This window comes from Gossypium hirsutum, chromosome D13, assembly GCF_007990345.1.
Source record: "Gossypium hirsutum isolate 1008001.06 chromosome D13, Gossypium_hirsutum_v2.1, whole genome shotgun sequence".
Classification (NCBI taxonomy): domain Eukaryota; kingdom Viridiplantae; phylum Streptophyta; class Magnoliopsida; order Malvales; family Malvaceae; genus Gossypium; species Gossypium hirsutum.
The window spans coordinates 64428148-64450034 of NC_053449.1; the positions used below are offsets into that span (position 1 = coordinate 64428148).

General features: G+C 30.7%; 3 protein-coding genes across 4 annotated transcripts; 1 reads left to right on the forward strand and 2 right to left on the reverse strand.

Moving 5' to 3' along the window:
• Positions 1–3819: 3819 nt before the first annotated feature.
• Positions 3820–8811, reverse strand: LOC107933763 (factor of DNA methylation 4). The gene is made up of 8 exons (XM_016866077.2): positions 8705–8811; positions 8518–8622; positions 6860–7418; positions 6591–6772; positions 6316–6384; positions 5944–6231; positions 5177–5389; positions 3820–4440 (listed from the first exon to the last, which is right to left on the reverse strand). The coding sequence occupies exons 3-8, from the start codon at positions 7416–7418 to the stop codon at positions 4210–4212; spliced, it is 1542 nt and encodes a 513-aa protein (XP_016721566.2). The 5' UTR covers positions 8518–8622; positions 8705–8811; the 3' UTR covers positions 3820–4209.
• A 5532-nt stretch (positions 8812–14343) lies between these two features.
• Positions 14344–16821, forward strand: LOC107933616 (serine/threonine-protein kinase PCRK1). 2 transcript variants are annotated; one of them, XM_016865907.2, is made up of 4 exons: positions 14344–14884; positions 15470–15739; positions 15852–15974; positions 16073–16821. In XM_016865907.2, exons 1-4 carry the CDS (start codon positions 14462–14464, stop codon positions 16637–16639), a joined length of 1383 nt encoding a protein of 460 aa, XP_016721396.1. In that variant the 5' UTR covers positions 14344–14461; the 3' UTR covers positions 16640–16821. The 2 variants fall into 2 exon arrangements, with proteins under 2 accessions (XP_016721396.1, XP_016721475.1); XM_016865986.2 differs by having other exon boundaries at positions 14346–14884; positions 15463–15739.
• Positions 16822–17443: 622 nt separating this feature from the next.
• LOC107933536 (probable serine/threonine-protein kinase PBL10) lies at positions 17444–20498 on the reverse strand. The gene is made up of 7 exons (XM_016865804.2): positions 20188–20498; positions 19823–19902; positions 19147–19454; positions 18882–19017; positions 18657–18799; positions 18446–18569; positions 17444–18141 (listed from the first exon to the last, which is right to left on the reverse strand). Exons 2-7 carry the CDS (start codon positions 19872–19874, stop codon positions 17696–17698), a joined length of 1209 nt encoding a protein of 402 aa, XP_016721293.1. The 5' UTR covers positions 19875–19902; positions 20188–20498; the 3' UTR covers positions 17444–17695.
• Positions 20499–21887: the final 1389 nt, after the last annotated feature.

Here is a 21887-nt window from a genome sequence, read left to right on the forward strand (position 1 = left end):
CCTAACTCTGATAGAGTTCTCTAAAAAAAGGGTACAAAGTTCTCTTCACAATTATCACGAAAACTCTCACCAAAAAACTCATCTGAAACTATATCTTGTCGCCCCTAAAAGAAAAATCTTGTAGTACTACATATTTAATTCTCTTAATTGACTTCCTCAAAACAGGCCCCTTTAAATAGGCTAAGATTAGAGGTCTAATCATACTAAGATATCCTAGAGTTTAATTGGAAAAAGAAACCCGATTTATGTAGGGTTTTATAAATGAACTTTGAACTTTGATTTGGTTCAATTATATATATGAAACTTTGATTGTGGTTCAAATGTACACATGAAAATTTCATTGTGATTCAACTATACAATATATATTTTTTGATAAATTACAAAAGGAGAGCAAAACCCTAATATAGCAACGCATCTAGCACGACTCGAACGCAGGCCACATCTAGAGCAATGAATACTCTAGCCATCATGCCAACACATAAGGTTCCAACTATACAAATTTAAAGAAATAAATACATAACTTTCTTTTCTTATTAGATAAATATAATTATTTGTATATGCAACATGTAAATGTAAAATGGTGCTATATCGATAATTGCTTTAGTGATTTGTAAAAACTGAATCAAATTAAAATACCATGTATAAAATTGCACAAAATCACAGTTCATGCATAACATTACACATTTGACCAAAATTTATAGTTTTGATATTTATCTCTTGAAAAAAAATTTTGACGAACTGAACCGAACCGAATCGAAATTTTGGTTTGTTTAATAGGTTTTGGGTCTAAATTTGGTTTGATTTATCCAATTTTAATGGTTTAATCGGTTTAACCCTGGTTCTTGATATATTAAAAAACTGAACTAACCCAACCGACCACATGTACTTATTTACAGGATGCAATCAATTTGATAACTCAAATAAATCCAAATTGAACTCACACGTGATGAGACTTTAACCTAAATAAATCAAATACATTAATATAAATATCTAAGTACATATTTATTTGAGTTGATGTCACGATTTAACTAGACAAAAACTCAATTGAATATGTCTAAATATGTAATACAATTTTTTCAAGTGTAACATAATCTGTTGAATATAAAAATATCTTCATTAATCATATATATATATATAAAACCGTGATTGAACAAGGAATAATGAAATTATAATATTACCTTGTGGCATCTCCTTGATTAAAACGGTGGAAAATGGAAAAAAAAGGGAAAGATAGCCAATATAATTGCAGATGCAGCATCATCAAGATTCAAGAAAACTTTCTAGGCATCCAAACAGGCTCTTAGGAAAATTTTCTATGAATCTTGATGATGCCGCATTTGCAAACACTCGACACTTTTGTGTTATAAACTTATTGCCTCTTTAAGCCCTCGACAGAAATGGAAAACAAAATTCTTATTAAAAACAATACCTGAGATATTGGAAGTCCGACCCAATCCCATCCTCAACAATAAAAACAAGTACTGCTGAAGAAGAAAAGTAACCATGAAACCTATAAATCATCCAATTTTTTTGTGGCAGATAGTTAATAAAAAAGGACAACAAAAAGGTCAAATTGAAGAAAAGATGATCACGGGGAGAAAGAAAAAACTGAGGGAAAAGAAGAAAAAAACTACAACCTACAGCTATTATCTATAGGCTTTGGCTGATTTTGTACTAGAAAAATTCGTAAATTTTAATATTTAATGGAAATAAAAACAGATTTGATGGCTTGAATCCGATCCAATTTGATAGGGGTGAACGTTTGATCGAGTTGAGTCAAATTGAGTGAAAATTTTCGAGTTAATCGAGTTGACGAGTCCTATTTTATCATTCTAACTTTATTTGAAATCTTTTCGAATCGAGTAGAATCAAGTGGAATTGTTCGAGTTAAATTAAAAAATTAAACATTTTCATGTTAGAGCTAATAATTTTGAAACCATATATATATATAAACTTTTTCAAAGCAAAACAATAATAAATATTTTATTATGATAAACTTAAATCATTAATTAATTTATATAGGTTCCAAAATTATTGTTCTAGATCATTTTTAATTTTTAAATTTTCTTTATATATTTTTTAGATTTTTTTTTAAAATTTTAGGATTTTTAAAAATATAAAATTTAGAATTTTTATAAATATTTTAAATTTTAAAAATTATTTTGAATTTATTTTTTTATAATTTTTGTTGAGAATGAGATCAATTTGCTCATTTTCAAACTAGACAGTAACCAAAAAAGTATTTACATCAATTTATTATTTGAATTATTCAAATTATTTGAACTATAAAACTCAATTCGATTCGAATTCGAAACTCGAATTACTTATTCGAGTTGACTCGAATAGTTTGAATAACTCAATTTGATTAACTCAAAAATCAATTTTTTTTCAATTTTTTCTAATCGAATCAAATTTTGCTCATATCTACAATTTGTTGTTAGGATTGAATTTTTAAAAAAGAATTTGATTTTGAAAACATATCTAATTCTTCAATTAGTCAAGTAAGATGGATGTCAAGTATAGAAAAAAATTATCTCAATCTATCTTGAGATAATTATCAAAATAATCTTTTATATATATATATATATTAGTTTAAACTATATGAGAATGAAATTTATATTTATATTTGTAGTATAATTATGAAAAATATTTGGTACACTTTCATTGAATTTTTTAAACTCCACAGATAGAATTGAAGTAATGAAAGTATCCTATAAAATATAGTAAAATATTTTAAAAATAAATATATAAAAAATTGGGACACAAGCAATTTCAGTGGAATATCATATAATTATACCTAAAAACAATTAATAACATCTTTAAAAATAAAATTATTATTCCATTTCAATAAAAAAATAAAAATAAAAACTTATGAATATCGTATTGGAGTTGAGTATAATTTTGAATTTTCAGGTTAGATTTGAAGCCGTTGAATTAATATTTTATTTCAAATCAAATTAAGTTTGAATTATGTTAAGGGTATATCAAGTCAGGGTTGAGACAGACAAAGGACCGCCACCGCTTTGTTGCGGCTTGCCATTTCCAATCTTAATATTTTTAATTGGTTAGAAAGCAATGAGTCTGGTCAATTGGACATGTTGAATTGGTTTTCAATTAGACTGATTTAGATGGTGTTAATTCAGATTTCAAATATTTTGATTCATTTCGATTTAGATAAATTTTGGATTTAAGGTTACTTCTAATTCGTCATTTCCAATTTAAATTGTTTTGTGTTCTAATCATTTATGTTTAAGACTAATTTATTCTGAGTTCAAATAATTTATATGTTTGTGAGTGTTAAATGAATCAAGTTTATTTTCAGATCAAGTCAAGTTCCAATTATGTTAATGATATATCAGGTCAAGGCCAAGACTGGCAAAGAACCACCATGCCATGCTGTCACTTGCTATTTCCAACCTGATTCGGACCTAATTTGATCTGAAAACCAATTAAAAAGATTTAAGGATATATCAAGACCAAGGTCGAGTGCCATTTTCAATCTTAATCTTTTTAATTGGTTAGAAAGCAATGAGTATAGTCAATGGGATCCCGGTTGAATTGGTTTTCAATTAGATTGATTTATATGTGTATTAATTTAAATTTTAAAAATTTTGATTCATTTCGAGTGAGATAAATTTTGGATTCAGTGTTATTTCGTGTTCATCAATTCAAATTTGAATTGTTTTCGATTATAATCATTTAAGTATGAAACTAAATTATTTTGAGTTCAAATAATTTATATATTTACAAACGTTAGAGAACCAAGTTTGAATATACTAAATAATAAGTAAAGTTCGAATATAATATTAAAAATTTAAATGAATACGAACCGAACATAAACAACTTTAAAAATAAACAAACAAATGCAAACAAAGCTTTGTTTGCTTGAGAACAATTCTTTTACACTCCTAACTTTTACCTCTAATACCATTCAACTCCAAAAAAAATTCAAATAAGCTAAATACAGTTCCACTCGAAAAAAGAGTTTGAAATTTAATCCAAGCTCAATCATTGACTAATTCAAGTATATTAAGTTGGAGCTCGAACTAGTAAAAACCTAATCAAACTTCTTAAAACAAAAAAGTACGTTCAACTTAGTTTACTTGGGGGAAGAATTAACACATTTTCTCTGTCTTGCAGTATAAGTTTACCTTTTTTTCGAAGATTTGCAAAATGATCCTTCAGTGAAAGAAAATTGATGAAGAAATTTTAGTATCTCCTACGCTTATGCAGTTTCCATTTGTTCAGTAAATGTTGCACTCCATCAGTTAATGTTGCCTTCCTTCCTTCATTGAAATTCCAAAGTTCCGGTACTACGTATCTGCCGCTCGGATTGTACTGGTTCATCTGTTTCAATGCCATCGTCACAGCATTGTATGCTTCGTCGCCGAGCTCTGTCTTGAGTTCGACCAATTTTTCATCTTCCTCATCAAGTATTTCCTGTAAAAGAAAAATCACTATTTTTTAGCCTATAGAGAGAATAAAGTTAAGTCATAAGAGCAAGACAACTTGATAAGTTAAATAATGGATGTCCGAAAATTTTTTAGATCATATTTTTATATTAATATTCGGGGCAGTATGAGTAGGGAATTGCCCAAACTCTGACACCTTGTCCAAACACGGCCCAAGCAAGTTAGACCTCTCAAGAAAGTAATCCGGCCACTAAACAAGTCTAAAGACAAGCCAACGTCATACGGCAACAAATTCAGTATGTTACTTAGATACAAGTATAAAGGTATTATCCTTCGAAAATATCAGAATTTATTTGAAAAATAAGCATATTCGCAACTGACACCCTTTTGTTAAATGGGGAAATATTCATTTAGCCCCTCCCATAATATAAATTATGCAAATTAAGTCCTTTTGTTTTTGAATAAATGAATTTTTTGCATTTTTAGCCCCTCAAAAAAATTAATAATGTAATTTGAACATTTTAACATAAAAGTTAACCTTGGCTCCTCCAAAATTTTATAATTTTATCTCACACCCACAAAATAAAATTTCTAACTTTGCCCGTCTTGACACTTATCTGAATCCGAATAAGAAAGATAGGATAAACTGATCATTTCCCTATTGTTACACCTTAAGGACAAATAAGGATAAAGATAGTCAAGCAACAACAGTTATTAAAGAGGGGGAAATTGAATGGGTGTAAAATATAGAGAGAAAAAATTACCTTGCAATTTCCTTCCTTGTCTTTGAGGATTTTAAAAGGATGCCAGCTAGGATCTCTAAGATAGTCTTGCCACAGTGTACATAGCTCTGCTGATTTCACATCAGCTTCTTTAGCTGAGTATTTTCTTTTGGCAGCAACTAAGAAGGGTTTAATGTCCACTTCTCCCATTTTCTTGACACCAATATGAGCTCTGGTGGAAACATCTTTAAATGCCTGTGAAACAAAAATCAAGTAACACAAAAATCTCTTGCAAAATTCATGGACACCGTATATATATATATATAGAAAGCACTTGTTAAGCTTCTATCTTTCTTCAAAATATGCAAAGGCAAGTTGATGCATGTAAGTTCTTCATCTAACTAAACTAATTCCATTACTATAAAAGTGATTTTGAAGCAAAAAAGGTAAAATTTTACACACTATAGTGAGATTGAACGTTAAAAATTAACTTGTCGTGTTTTAAAGTGACTGAAACAAAAAAGACAAAACCAAAATTCAGAATGTTTTAAAGGACAATAAATATTAAATAGCTAACCCTTTTTCCATCGCTTCAAAACACAAACTCAGAAATTTTTTGATGTTCAACATTACTATTATTTTTGAAATTAAGTATTGCATGCAAGTTATATTACGAGAGGCTTGAACGCCACTGTTAGACACAGACATGTATGTGAAAGGTCGTATCTCAAGTAATATAACATGCCAGTGGTTAGCTTTTATACACGTTTTCTAAGAAAAGAAAAAAGGGGAATATAACATATACTTACAGTGATTAGCTCTTTTCGGGCATCTTGCAACTCATCATTGCTTTTGCGTTCCTTGATGATAAGAGCTTGATTAAGATCTTCCAAGTCTTCCAGTTCTTCTTCCTTCTCTTTCAGTTCATCTTGAATTACCTCCATCCTTTTCTTTGTGTCTGCATCCCCATCACCATTCATGTGCTCCATCACTTGTAAAGCCCCTCTCAAACGCTGTATCTCAAGTTCTAATCCTTGTCTAGTATCAAGTTGCTTTTCTAGCTTAATGATTTCTCTGCGAAGTTTCTCTTTATCTCTCTGACATAGGAAAATAAATAAATGGTAAATGTAAGAGATTCTAGAAATTGAAAATAGCACACAATATGAAGACCAAAGATATACCTTGTGCTCTTCAGCCAGTTTGAACATAGTTTCATCAGCCTTCTTTTGTTCCAAGGCTGCTCTCTCGTTCTGCCAAAACAATTTATGAATATTTTGATTTGTATAGATAGGAAGTAATATGATAGGTTCACTAAATCAATTTTTGTTATTATGGTTTAGATAAAAGGACTAATTGCTATACCTACTATATTGGACAACTTGTATCTAAGGTATCAAAAAATATCGGTACATGTGTTTAAAATTTTGATACACTATTTTAAATATGTTCAACATACTATCATCTTCTCGTGCTGAAGTTTTTTGGTCTCAGTTTCATTTTGAGCCTCCCGTTGCAACAATTCCTTCTCACGCTGCTCTAATTCTCTTTTCTGGTCTAGAATACATTTTGCATTCCTCTCATGTTCTAAAGAAATCTGCTTGAAATGATTATGAGCATTCTCCTGCATCTTTTTACACTCTACACATTATAAACTATAACCCGTTAACAATTAGAATAGTATAAATTGAATTTAAATCCCTTTTAGAAACTAGGATTGTAGCATACCTTCATTATAAGCTCTGATCATGTCATCTTTTTGCCACATCAATGTACTCATTGAGCTACTCACTTCATTGAATTTGTTCTGCATTTCCTGAAGGCGTTGATTCTTGGTCTCCAAGGTATTGTTTAGTGTTGTCAATAGCTTTGAGGTCTTCCTTCGATCTTCGGCTTCTTTGCTCGAAACGGTCTTCAAGTCTCCGTTCCTACGAAGATATTCACCAATCATTCCACCAGAGTAGTAGTCGTCTTCACGAGCAACCCATGCATACAATTTGTCTTTTTTCCTCCGGGATGAGTAGTAATCCTTCTTTCCATAACGGTCCAATTCAAAACTCTTTTCAAACATGATGGCATTGTTAAAACCATCCCATTCTTTATTGAACTCTACTATGGCGTATCCTGAGTGACCGTGTCGGTTCCAAAGAGGTTGAACCTTCAATGGATTGAATCCCTTTTTTGCCAAATCCTCCCTCAGTTTCCTTCCACTTTCCCCTACATGTTTTCCATCTTGCAATGTTGTTGGAATATTGGCAATGATGCCCTTCCATGGATGAACAAACATCTGGTCATCACGAAATAAAAATATACACATTTTTAAGTTTGTAAACAACTAGAAAGTATATGCAGATATGATGCAGTATAATGACTAAATGTGACGAGTGGATTCCATAGCATCTCAAAATTTGCCACCCATAAGTGCACGAACCAATGACCATTCACTAAAGATAGTCCTTATTCAAAACACAAGTACCTAGCTCAAAGTCTAATAATTCCATGAAATCCTATATTCAAAATTAAAGCATTACACATCTTTAGTAAACTTTTGAAAATTCCTTAAATGCATTAACAGATTTCAAAAGTTTACCCTTCTGAAGAAAGTGAAGTGTCTGATTATAATAAAAGCAAAGCATAAAAGAAACTTTTGAAACCATTACTAGGCCTCAGCTTCTTAGAAACTATATATATACATGACAAAAAGCCACATCTTCAGCAAATAAAATCATATACAAGCAGAGCATAGTAAAGAAAATGCAAAAATTGAAACATATGAAGCAGCTACAAACTTAAATTCAATTGTCATTTCATTTCTAACAAGCATTCAACAGCCAAATTAAGTAAACTAGAGGACTTTTCAATGAACAGAGCAAATATATACAAGAGGGTAAACTTTCACTAGTGTCAAACTTCATCTTCCTAAAGTGGAAGACACATGTAGAATTTTAAATAGATTAAAAATGTCTAATTATTGGTTTGATATAAAAAAACTTTCATTCGGTGAATATGTGATTTTCGATTGTCCATTAATATAATAGAAATATTGCATCCATTTGAAACTTCACATATATGATGAATAACATTATAATTGATAAACTCAATGATTAAATTGTTAAACTAAATAGCAAGTGAATCCAACCTATGGTAAAAGAAACGTCAGTGTTCATAACAAAAAAAATGAAGTTATACATTAACATTTTCCTTCACTTTCGTCAAAGCCAAACAGAGCAAGCACATATATATCATGTATCGACATTTTCCTTCTCCTTTTCCTTCACTATCTCGTTAAAGCCAAACAGAGTAAACACACACACACACAGATATACAATACGTTAAGCAAAAAGGCACTATTCAAAAAAAAAACGCAACAAACAGTAATGACTTACCTTACAAAGACGATGATTCGTTGACGAAACTTTGGCAAGAAGCTTGAAAACAGATCACCGTCGTCGCAAAATCACCGCCGTGGAACACTGAAAACCTTGAAAAACCTAGAGTTACAACAAAAAAAACAAAGCGATGAAAATCTTTTTTTTTTTTTAATTGAGAAAAAATTGTCTGCGCTTTGCTTACCAGAATAAGTGAAGAACAGTACGACTCTCAAATGCCAATACGCGGTTGGCAACAAATTTGTCGTTTCAATTTCTCCTGGGTCAGACGGCTTCTCGAGAGTATGTTAAAACCATGTACTCGCGATTTAGATCCAAATAAGGGCTTTGATTTTTAATCAAGTGGCTTTAAGGGCGAGTGTAATGCGGTTGGTTAGTTGGGATGGTACGGTGGGATCCGTACGAAAGCGTGGAATATGGAGATTGGGAGGTATTTCGTGAAATCATCAATGTGGAGGATTTTTTGTTTCCTTATAAAAAAACCAAAAGAATTAGTTGACTCTTATATTAAATTCTAACTCAATTGAGTTATCTCGGTATTAAAAAAATTAATAAATCTTTTTATTAACGATTTTCATTTTTTATTATGTTGATTGAATGCAGAAGATTTTTTTTTTCAAAAGGTGAGTTGATTTTTAGAGTATTTTGGAAATTGTAAACATTAAAAGGTACTAAAAATGCAAAACTAAAGAAAATGAGGGACTAAAAGATGAATTTTTTGTTTTATTCTAAGCTTACGAGGACTTAGTTTAGAATTTTTGAAGATTAAAATTTATTTATCCATTTGTTGGCACATTTAGTATTTTTCTCTAAAATTTTATCATTAATATCATGGTACATTCTTATCAACTTAAAAATAAGTAAATCGAAACATGCTGATCAAATATCGCGAGTTATAATATTTTATCAGATGTTTCTTAAGTTTTAATTGGCATTCCAATGAGTAGTTATAACCGTCACTAGTGGTGAAATTTAGCATTAAGTTTTGGGGTTAATTATAATTTTTTAAATTTTTGAGGGTTTTAATGAGTTTTTTCAAAAATTCTTCAAAAATTTTAGAGGTTTTGTGAATATTTACAAAAAAAATGGAAGAGCCTAATTGAAATATTTAAAAATTTTCAAAGGTTTAATAATATATTTCAAAAACTTTAGAGGGTTTAATTAAAATCTTCAAAAATTTTGAGGGTATAATTAAAAATTTTTTTAAAAATTTGGGAGGCCAAGGGCCCTAGGCCCTAATGAGAATCGGTCTCTGACTGCCATTTCTTTCTCTCATTCAAAGCCATGCATGAGACTTTCATATAGCACAACTCCTAAGTTTCAAAAGTAAATAATAACTTATATTCTTTCTATTTTTTTATTACCTTCTTCGTGTACGTATAAGATCGAACCCACTCGATTCTAAAACGGATTACTAATCTTTAACTTTTTGTGGAATCCTTCATCAATGGTTGTGAATGCATGATTTTTCTTAATCTTTTCGGCCTTGGTTCCGTAGGAGCAAGTCAGAAAGATTGAGAAATAGAACCAACTAATGTGATTCATTCTCGATAGCCATGAGATGATCATCTTAGGGTGATTCTTTTGTCAATAGATGCTCCTATCCCCCTTTGACATTTTCTCTCTTCTCATCAATTCAATTCAAAAATATTATTTTTATACATTAGGATAGAAAACGACCATCTCTTTTTTTTTACACTCAAATTTTATTTTATTTCCACTTTTCACTTCCTCTTTCCGTCTCTCCACTTTTCCACTTAATCAAGTACAAAGAAAATTATCTAAATTGAAATATATAAATCAGGTTTCAATTTAAAATTTTAAAGTTGAATTAAGTCATGTTTGAGCTTTTTTTTTTTCTAATCTAGCCTTGGCTCGACCCATAAACCCTTTTATCCTCATTTAATACTGCTATTAATATAGATTATAAAAAAATTGATAATTTTTGTTTAAATTTACATTTTGGTCTTCCATTTTCTTTTCTACATAAATTTATTGCTTGTGATGTTGTTTTCTATTCTAAATTATTTTTCAAATAAAAAATTAGTGTAAGTTATTTTAATATATGATGATCTCTTAGCAGCCTTGATATATAAAAATTAAAAATTGACTTCAAAATTATTATTTTTTAAAATTATATAATTATAAATAATACATGTTAAATTTATAATACACAATATAATTAAAATCAAAATATAAATTATAGTAAATTTAGACAGAATTCACTGACATAAACCATAATAAAATCTAAAATAACTCAACCCATTTAAATTAGAATTTCAAATTTAAAAAAAAACTGTACTAAACATTAATTTTCAATACCCAGTACATTTAAAATTTTCAAATTAAAAAAAAAACACTTTCTATTATTCCAATTAATATAACATGCTCAATTTGTCAAAAGGCTTAATATAATATTTAGTACTTGAACTTGACATATTTTTTTAACTTGGTCTTTGAACTTGACTCTTTTTCCTCATTTGGTACCTAATTTTTTTTGCTCGAATTGGTACTTGGACTTGTCAAACTTTTTTACGAATTACTCCAATATACTGACAATGTTATTTTTTATGAGTTAGCAAAAATAATCAATATATGACCGACATGTGATAGATAATATAATTTTTTTGTATTTTTTATGTTCAATTACTTTTAGCTTTATTTGTTTAATTAATTAATTTATTAATTGAAAATAATGAATTTCTTTTAATTTGGGTTTTTAAATATTAATTCATTAAGTGTAGCTCAATACCTATTTTTTTAACATGAATTTTCTCTAATATTGACAATATTTTTGTAGCATAACAAAAAAAAAACACACAGATAGTGTTTTGTGTAATTTGTATAACATTTAATAAATTTAGGTACCAATTTAAACCTCAGAAAAAGCTTAGGTACCAAATTAAGAAAAAATGTCAAGTTCAGATACCAAACTGGGCCAAAAAAAAGTTTAGGTACCAAATTAGAAAAAAAATGTCAAGTTCAGGTACCAATTTGAGCCCAAAAAAAGTTTAGGTACCAAATTAAGAAAAAATGTCAAGTTTAAGTACCAGATATTATATTAAGTCTTATAAAAAAGACCACTAAATTTAAAAAAAGAAAATAAAAGAAAAGAAAATTACATTATGATACCAAAGTTGTTGAAGTAAAATTTAGTTTCAAATTATATATACTTTTAACGAATGAAAAAATTTTAATTTTTACATTTTTTTAATATTATAAATTTATCATGTTGACTGAGTTGGTGTCACCCATCTATTGGGTTTCAACTCAATTAAAAAATTATATAAAAAAAACTTATTTGTTTTATAAAATAAGAAACATTACTATAAGGGTATCTTTGTCATTACGTATCTAGGCAAAATGCAAAGAAATACACTTGATGGAATTTGAACTTAAAACACCATAGTTTTTAATATTTTAACTTTATTATTTCAACTAAAACATCATATATTTATTACATTAATTTTTTATAAATATATTTGTTATCTTAATTTTTTCACTCGCAATGTGGGTGTACCATGATTTAATTTAGAATTAATTGCACTAAACATCTTCAATTACGGCCCTCGTTCTAAACTGATTGTCAAATTTTAAAATATTCTAATTACATATCAAAACTATCAAAATTATATAAATCGGGTCTTTCGTTATTAAATATATTAAATTAATCAATAAAAGCCACATCAAACTTTATGCTACTAAATTTAAAATAAAAAATTAAAGAAAAATAAAACGTTGTAACGTAACTTTTAAAAGTAAAAATTAAAAATAAAGAGTAAAAGATAAAGCTTCCATTTAAGTTTTGAAAACTTCAAAATTTATATTTTTAAAACATTCAATTTTACAAATTTCATTTTAAATCATTAAAATCAACAAATTTAGTAACAAAGGGACCTAATTGATATATACAATAGTTTAGGATGTAATCAGAATGATTTGAAGCTTAGGAACTAATTTAAAATAAGGGTCATAATCTGATGCAATTACCTCTTTAATTTATATATATATTGGTACAAACTTTAATTTATATTAATGTAGCAAAGTGGGGACCAAAAATCCACAATGTTTGAAACACAAACGAAATTATCAAATTTGGGCAGCCAAAAAATTGTCCCTTTCAAGCAATTTGCCAATATATGTTTATTTTTACACATGCTTTTGGTTCACCGATGTTGCCGGAATTGACCTCTTATTTTCTTATTTTTTATTTTACATATAAATATGTTTATTTATTTATTGGCAATATTTAATAATGCATCAAATATAAATTCATAAAAAAAAATTATGATTCATTATGGGAAATAATAATGGAACAGTGGAATTTAAAATTATATTACATGTTGAAATCGATTCCGGTGATTGGACGAAAAAGATTACCTTAAGTCAATAATATGATTTTAACAGTAGTGTTTAAGGTCCGATGTGGTTGGCCTAACGCGCTTTTATAGTTCAAAATAAAAATATATATTAGTATTAATATAGTTTATATTGGAATTTAAATAAAAATATTATTTCTTCTTTTCTTTTAATAATGAAACAAACCATATGAGCAGGTCGAACTGAGCTTGAACTTTTTTTTTTAAAACGAAAATTAACCGGCCTAATCTATGAACACTTTTGCTAACAATTGAAACAACAACAATTACTACTAATAGTACTACTTAAAATGCCCTTAACTCGAATATTATGTTTAAATAAAACACTTGAATCGACTCGTTTTGAAAATCCAACTGATAATTTTAAATGATCAAAATTTAAAATAATTTAATTGTAAAACGATCTAAACTCAAAATGATTTGAAACTATAAAATTTAATTTAATCCAAAACCAAACTACCTACCAAAATACAAATAAATTTTACATAACAAAGCAAAAAGGTCCCCACAATTTCCAAATCCTAAATTCCAAACAACACCCACATCAAATTCCAACCTCACCAAACCCATTCAACAAACTTATCTAAAAATGGAAGTGAAATTCTCAATGGGACCTCCACTCACTCTTTCCTTTTATGTTTTTTCTGATTGATACAAAAAGTTATAAAATTAGAGGGATACTAAGTTTGATATTTATTGTAGATTAAATCTTAATTCAGTTGATATCGTCGTTATTATCAGAAGTAGACTTTTTAAAAGATTTAACAAAAATTACGATTTTTCTTTTGAATTTTTTAAAAATTTTAATTAACCTCTCAAAAACTTAAAAATTCTTATTAATCTCACAAGAATTTTAAAAATTTAATCAGACCCCAATTTTTTTAAAGAAATATCACTAAACTCTTGAAATTTTTGAAAACTTTACAAGTCCCCCAAAAAATAACTTAGTCCTTAGATCTGCCGCCATTGATTATTATTGTTGCAATAATTAAGAAAATGTAAATTCAAACATATCATGTATTTAGGGGTTTTGGGTAAGGTTTTTAAAATTGGACAATAGGTTGAATTGATTAAATTGTGGCAATTCAACCTGATCAAATGACTTATCTTATTTTAATTAAATCAATTATTAATAATTCATAAAAATTAAAAAAATATTAATAAATAAAAAAATCGATTCATTAGTTTCGCTTAATGCTGTTTTATTAAAAAAACGATTTAATGATAAGTTCAATAAATTTTTAGCCCTATTCTGAACAATTTACTCAAAAACTGGTTCAATCTTTTTTATTTAGAGTGATATATCGTTTAGTTTCCAGTCCAATTAATCCGACAAATCGATTTAATTCCAATAATGGTTTTACCGATATTGTATTAGTAAATATATTCGTATCATTAAAAAAGAAAAAAAAAGAATACACTTATAAATATTTAACCTAGAAAAAATATAATTATTAACCAACCTTAGTTCGTTGATCTCTTCGCCATCTCCCATTTGACCTCAAAAAAAAAGTTTCCATCCTTCTTTTGTTTTCTCCGTTTTGAAGCTCTCTGCATTTCGTATGGTTATGAAGTGTTTTCATTTCACTAACGGCGAGGGTCGTGACGAAGGAGAAGATGTCAGCGGCGGCGGAGGCGTTGTTTCGAGGATGTCGTCGAAGGTGACGTGGACTAGGTCTTTAAGCGTGGCGTCAAGCAGCGCCGACACGCGTCGTTCCGAGTTCGATTCCGAGTCGACTCGGGACTTCGCCTCGGCGGCGAGTTTCTGTGAGTTCCTGACTCAACGCCGAGCTAACGATCTACGTGTCTTTACATTCGCGGAGCTGAAATCAGCTACTCGCGGGTTCAGCAGAGCCCTTTTGATAGGCGAAGGAGGCTTCGGCTGCGTTTATAGAGGCGCCGTTGACGTTTCCGATGAAGTTAACGGCGGTCGTTATTCAAAGTTGGACGTGGCCATCAAACAGCTTAATCGTCACGGTTTCCAGGCATATTCCCTTTTTGCCCCTCATTGTTTTCCATTTTACGTTCTTTTTTTTTCCTATCTGTTTTAAAAGATTCCACTTTCTTTATGTCTTTAATTTAATCGCAATTATAATTATTTGTACCTGAATCTTGCTTTTCGAACTTCATAATTTATTATAAATTAAGGAAATGTCAAAATCATTAAAATTTGTAATAATGTTAGAAAATGTTTGTTCTTTTTATTAAATCATAAATCTATCTACATCAATCACATAAATTTCTTTCGAGATTCTTCCAAAAAATTTGAAATTTATTTTTTTTACAAAATTAAATTTCATACTTTTCAATTTAATTTTTTTTAATTTAAGTAAAAGGTTGTTTTCTATCAAGTATGCTTATTAAGTTTATAATTATTTGTTTATGAAGATAATTTTGACTTAGATTACAATTTTTAAATTGAAAAAGTAAGGATTAAATTGTAAACTTATTCAAGTATAGGGATTAATGGTAAAATTTGACATTTTTAAATATTGAACGTATTAAGCATTATTGTATTTGTTATTAACATCTTGAGGGATTTGGCATGTTTTTGATTTCCTAGTATGCAGGGGCATAAGGAATGGATAAATGAAGTGAACTTTTTAGGCGTAGTTAACCACCCGAATCTTGTACGATTAATCGGCTACTGTGCCGAGGATGATGAGCGAGGGATTCAGAGACTTCTGGTCTACGAGCTTATGCGTAACAAAAGCTTAGAGGATCGACTTTTGGCTCGGACTCCATTGCCGTTGCCGCCGTTGCCTTGGTTGACAAGGTTGAGTATCGCACAAGACGCTGCCCGGGGTTTGGCTTACCTGCATGAAGAAATGGATTTCCAGGTATATACCGTCTCGATAATGCCCATTTTTAACTTGAAATCTTGGGATTGTTCCGTTCCGTACGCGAATCTTGTTCCTGTCTTTGTGATTTTATCGTGCTTTACGGTTGCAGCTAATATTTAGAGACTTCAAAACATCGAACATTCTACTAGACGACGACTTCAATGCAAAGCTTTCAGATTTTGGACTGGCTCGGCAAGGACCCCCCGAAGGATTTGGGCATGTTTCGACAGCAGTAAGTTAACCTAGAAAGTTTTAGATTTTGATGCCTTGTGTCTTAAGAAACTTAGTTCTTGCATTTGTCTTACGATGTTTCGGAAAATGTTTGTTAAGGTTGTCGGCACGGTAGGTTACACTGCCCCTGAGTACGTGCAAACCGGCAGGCTAACTGCCAAAAGCGATGTTTGGAGCTTCGGGGTTGTTCTATACGAGCTCGTCACCGGAAGGCGAGCTTTAGAAAGAAACCTACCTCGAAGCGAACAAAAGCTCCTAGAATGGGTGAGACCTTACATATCAGATTCGAAGAAATTTCACCTTATTGTAGACCCTCGCCTCGAAGGACAGTATTGCCTGAAATCGGCTCGGAAGCTAGCATCCCTAGCAAACAAATGTCTAATGAAAAACCCTAAACCCCGTCCCAAAATGAGTGAAGTGGTTGAGATGCTAGGCAACATCATTAGTGAGACTTCATCTCAATATGAATCCATCTCTCAACCGATCGGCAAGAACGAAGATGTAAAGGAAGAAAGCGAAGTGGAGACTGAGGTCGAGTCCACAAAGCAAGGACACAATTACTTGAAGAAGGTTTTCGAAATCAAAGAAATAATTAGTTTAAGAAACCGATCGGTCGGGAAGTTAGATTGGAGAAATTGGACGCCGGGGCTAGTGAGAACTTGGTAACGATGACCTTTCCGTGTCCGACTCCCCAGCTGCAAAAGATACATGTACTTCGAATATCAATATGATACGAGTAATTCTTCAAACGTTCGGAGGATAATTTATGTATCTTCCAACTCTTCTTTTGTTGAAACTTTGTTGTAAAGATAGTTTATTTTCAAAGAAAAGCTACATTTTAGGGTTAATGTTTATTTCTTCAAATGGTCCAAAACTCGAACTCGTATGGTATTTTCCTTCAAAATATTATTATTAATAGGAATCATGGCTAACAATAATACAAAGACATGGCATATAGTACAAGTAATAAATAAATTATTACAAATTAATGTACAAATATCATGTCTGAAAAGTAATTTAAGAAAAAAGGAGAAAGATAAACGAAAAATAATTGCAACATTAGAATAATTCAAAAACAATCCAGAGATGCATCAACTTAATTAAATCGTTGAAAATTAAATCATGTCCTTGTCATCATCAAATCAACTTGATGATGAACGCTGATCAACCAAAAAATACTACCAAAAATTCTTAAAGACCCACCACATTAGTAATGCACAAAAGGTTAAGTCTCAAATGCTCTTTCTCCTCATTATCTCAAGTTTAACAATCACAATAATCTATTATGATAAAACCTTTTAAGAATGGCTTCGAATAGATCTAACGACACTCTTATATTAACAAAGAGAAGAGAGAGCTTTCGATAAACGTAAATAGTACCCAAAAAACAATCATATGACAGTGATTTTAATTTTTTGAAGTTAAGTGACTAAAATGTAAATAAACTTGAATGCAATTTACCCATAATAATAAAATAAAATAATATTTGATTATAAAATGGAGTCCGAAGCATGGCTAGAAAAAAAAGCAAGACCTTTTCAAAAATAAATACAATATTGCACACACACACCCATGTTTCTAGGGTTTGCACTTGCAATTGTATAGATTTTTTTTACATCCATTTTTAAACAAAACTGTACACTAACAGGTTATAAAATGCCGAATGCCTCGGGTTGCAGAGATCATTCTGGAACCGCCAGAGAAGAACTTCAGTTTTCATTTTCAGTCATAAAGAGGCGAAGCCGATGGCCGAGGGTACGCCGTAGTAGTAGTACTCCTTCCACCACTAGGATTGTCTGCACTTCGCCTACGTATCCGGGGTGTACTGCTAGTGTTGTTGCTCAGATTACTTCCAGATTCATTGGAATTTTGGAGTTGTTCCAATACTATTACAACTTCGTTCATTCTCGGTCGGAATTTGGGTTCAGTAGAAATGCATCGTAAAGCAAGGGTAGCAACCTTGAAGGCTCCTTCCATCGAGTACTGGCCTTCGAGACGGGAATCTAACACACGGAACATTTTTCTTTTGTTGGCTAGGTAAGGTTTGGCCCAATCCACTAGACTATGCTCTCCAGAAGGTCGATTTTTATCAACCGCTCGGCGACCGGATAACATCTCTAGTAACACAACTCCGAAACTATAAACATCACTCTTGGCAGTCAAATGACCTACAGTTCGAGAAACAAGTAAATAAAAGAAACATAACAAGGACGAAGCCAAAAAAATTGCTTTAGGGGGCCAGAGATGAATCATAAATTATTATTGGGGGCCCAAGTGCAATTTTACCATTATACTAACATGTAATTTAATAAAAATTTAAAGGACTATATGGCAAATATACCATTTGGGGGGTGGGGGAGGCCACTGCCTGACCCCTTTGTCTTCGTCCCTGCTCCGAAGGTTTATCGAAGCAGAGAAAAGAAGATTGAGCCAGACTAAATCAAGCACTTCGAGAATATGTTAATAAAGTACCTGTGGCTAAATACTCGGGAGCAGCATATCCGTAAGTCCCCATTACCCTGGTCGAAACATGGCTCTTGTCACCTGTTGGTCCGTCTTTGGCCAATCCAAAATCTGAAAGCTTTGCATTGTAGTTCTGCAATGTGGATAAAAGGCGAACTTTACGGAAATTATCGAATGAAAACATATAGGGGGAAGTGTAAAAGAATGGAGACTCAGGTACCGAATCAAGCAAGACATTAGAAGTCTTGAAGTCTCGATATATAACTTTTATTTCAGCACTATGGAGAAAAGCGAGTCCTTTAGCAGCACCGAGTGCGACCTTCATCCGAAGATCCCAAGAAAGTGGCTGGAAATAAGAACCTCCTGGTAGAGACAACGAAATCCCGGTAAAGCAAAATTTTGTTTGATAAAACCGAGAGGGTGGCAAAGAAAAAAAGAAACTTACTCCGGAATAAATGATTCTCCAAGCTGCCACGAGGCATGAACTCGTACACCAACATACGATGTTCATCTTCCGAGCAATATCCGATCAATTTCACAAGATTTGGATGATAAAGCTGTCCGAGATAATTCACTTCAGCCTACAAGATCAAAGATAGATCACAGGTTAATCTCATCGTCTTAGGCAAGCAAGTTAATTAGATCCCGAAATAATACAATCAGCAGTCAATGAACAAATATGAAACTGATAAGAGTGAAAATGGACTCACCAACCACTCCTTGTGACCTTGGAACCCTTCCTGGTTAAGCCTTTTAACAGCAATAACAATGCCGGTTCCTGGTTTCGAAGCATTAAACGAATTTTCATCGATCCACCCCTTAAACACAGACCCAAAACCACCTTCTCCGAGCACACTGTCGGGCCGGAAATTCCTGGTGGCCGTTTTGAGATTAGCAAAACTGAAGCTTTTCAAATTAGTGCACTGTAAGATCTCACCCTCACTCCGAGGCGTCAATGGCACTGAAACCGACGAGACCCTGCTGCTCGTATCACCACTAACATAGTTCGAACTCAACCCTGTAAACACAAAGTCCGGTCCAACACATTGGTTAAAGAGATGAAATCATAAGTTACTACAAGATGAAATTACACTTTAACCTCACAAACTAAACCTTGGAATATAAGATTTTTCAAGCAAAATTAATAAAAAAGTTGGTTAAAAAAGTAAACTTCAAGGGACCTCAAAAATTCCTAAATTGCAAACTTGAAAATTCAAACAACAATTTACCTACCACCATAGCCAAAAACCTAAAAAAGGGAACAAACAACAAGTACACTTAATTAAAAGCAAATAATAAAATATCAAAGCAACTTAAACATAAATACATAGATAAGATGCCATAAAAGGAAAATTTTAAGGATTTTCCGGGAAATTTCAAAAATACCTGTGTTATTTGGGCTCTCAGCTTTGATTCTAGCACTTAAGCAAATCCCCATCAAACCCCCACTATCTCTTCAACTCTTCCTATTAAGGGTCATAAAAAACAACAACAACATGCACAAATATGAGCCTTTTAGTTTATTTAAAAAAGAAGAAAAAACAACCCAGAATTCAACAAGGAAAAAGAAGCAGATCTGGGTTTTTGAATAAGCAAAAAAAAAAATCAGCCATTTCTATATAAAAAAGCATCATATATTGTCATATTTCAAAGTTTAAAAACTACTGAATACCCAATAAGCTAAACCACCCAAAAGGGAGAAAAATGATACATATACATACACACACACACACACATATATATAAACAAACCTTTTTTCTAGCTGCAAACCAAACCCAACACTGAATCAAAGTAAAAAAACTTAAGAAAATTTGGGGGTTTTCTTTAGAAAATTGGAGCAAAAAAGCTTGAATTTTTTTTTCCTGAGAGAGCAGTAGTGAGTGAATATGAATAAATGATGATAGTTGCAAAAATAGAAGAGAGAAAAAAAAATGAGGGGTTTTTTTAGAGGAAGGTGGGAAGAATTGCATTAATGTTGGGTTGGTCCCATATTTTTTTTTTTTAAGCTTAGCTTTTTTATATACTTCTCTTTAAGAAAGATAAGCTTTTTTTCTTTCTTTCTTTCTTTTTTTTCTTGGCTGTGTTTCCATAGCTGGCTACTTGTTTAAGAACAGTGTCTGTGTCACTGTCAAGTGGTGGTTTTATGGGTTAATATACTATTTAGTACCTAATTTTGATTCAAAATATTCAATTTGATACTTGCACTTAGTTTGAGTTTTCTTCAATTTGATTTTTTTCCCCTCAATTAAGCAGTTAAGTTTAGCTTTTATGTTCAATTTAGTACTTATCTTTTTTTCAATTTGATTTTTTTGTCTCAGATAAATTTTTAAAGTTTGCTTCAATGTTTAATTTGGTACTTAACTTTTTTCTTCTTCATTGAATACCCCTTTGCCTTCGTCTATATTTAGTACTTGAGTTTGGATTCAATATTTAAACTGATATTTTTTTTTTAATTTGATAGTTGAGTTTTTGGTTTTCTAATTAAGCACTTGATTTTAGCTTTAATGCTTAATTTAGTATTTGGATTTGCGTATCAAATATTTATTAGACCGCATAATGACATATTATTTGGATGCCAAATTAAGCATTAGAACTAATTTCAAGTATTAATTTGACGGGAAAAAAACAAATACGAAACAAAACATTGAAAGTAAATTCATGTACCAAATTGTATATTAATCTTTTAATTTTTAAGGTTTGTCTCTTATGGAAATAGTAGGAAAAACACATTATTATGGTCCCCATTGAATGGAGGAAAATCCATGGAAGCCTTTATTTTTGTTGATGAATCTTTTGATATACTTCTAGCTTCACATTCCTAGAAATTTAAGAGCTTTGAACACTTTTTTAATATGACAAAAATTTAAAATATTACGTGAATTGAGTTTTAATTTGATTGGTATAGATATTGTTGTTAATATAGGAGGACGTGGTTTCGAGTATGCTAAAAGCACATTATTCTCCTATTTATGGGTTCGGGAGGGACTATGGATAGTTCTAAACATTGTATCAAAAAGAGTAGATACGATCAGAACCTATAATGATAATTATGCGATGGTTGAATAAAATCGAGATTAAAATCTATTTTTTTGTATTAAATTAAATTTATAATTTTGAGGTGTAAATAGGGAGAAGTTAGAATTTTTTGGGTCAAAATTGAATTATATATTTTTATGACAGTAAAAATGTAATTTCGTCATTTTAATAACCTATATCTTTATAATTTTTAGAAGATTAAATCAGATTAAATCACTTTCTTATCATTTTAGGGGGTCAAAGTACAATTTTATCGTTACTAATTTAAAATTTTATAAATTATATAGAGTCTAAATAGAAAATTTTCCATTTTAAAGGGGACTTTTAAATTAGGTTTAAAAATTATTTTAAAAATCATAATTAAAAATATTTTACATATTCCTTTTCAATTAAAACACGAAAGAAGAAAAGTAAG

Coding starts and splice junctions, on each gene's coding strand:
- LOC107933616 (XM_016865907.2), top strand. CDS start 14,462: ATGGTTATGAAGTGTTTTCATTTCACTAACGGCGAGGGTCGTGACGAA. Junction 14,885..15,469: donor TTAATCGTCACGGTTTCCAG/GCATATTCCCTT, acceptor CCTAGTATGCAG/GGGCATAAGGAATGGATAAA. Junction 15,740..15,851: donor ATGAAGAAATGGATTTCCAG/GTATATACCGTC, acceptor TTACGGTTGCAG/CTAATATTTAGAGACTTCAA.
- LOC107933536 (XM_016865804.2), bottom strand. CDS start 19,874: ATGGGGATTTGCTTAAGTGCTAGAATCAAAGCTGAGAGCCCAAATAAC. Junction 19,018..19,146: donor AAGGTCACAAGGAGTGGTTG/GTGAGTCCATTT, acceptor TTGATCTTGTAG/GCTGAAGTGAATTATCTCGG. Junction 18,570..18,656: donor CTAATGTCTTGCTTGATTCG/GTACCTGAGTCT, acceptor TCCACATTGCAG/AACTACAATGCAAAGCTTTC.
- LOC107933763 (XM_016866077.2), bottom strand. CDS start 7,418: ATGTTTGTTCATCCATGGAAGGGCATCATTGCCAATATTCCAACAACA. Junction 6,385..6,590: donor TTCAGCACGAGAAGATGATA/GTATGTTGAACA, acceptor TTGTTTTGGCAG/AACGAGAGAGCAGCCTTGGA. Junction 4,441..5,176: donor ACAAGGAAGGAAATTGCAAG/GTAATTTTTTCT, acceptor TTTCTTTTACAG/GAAATACTTGATGAGGAAGA.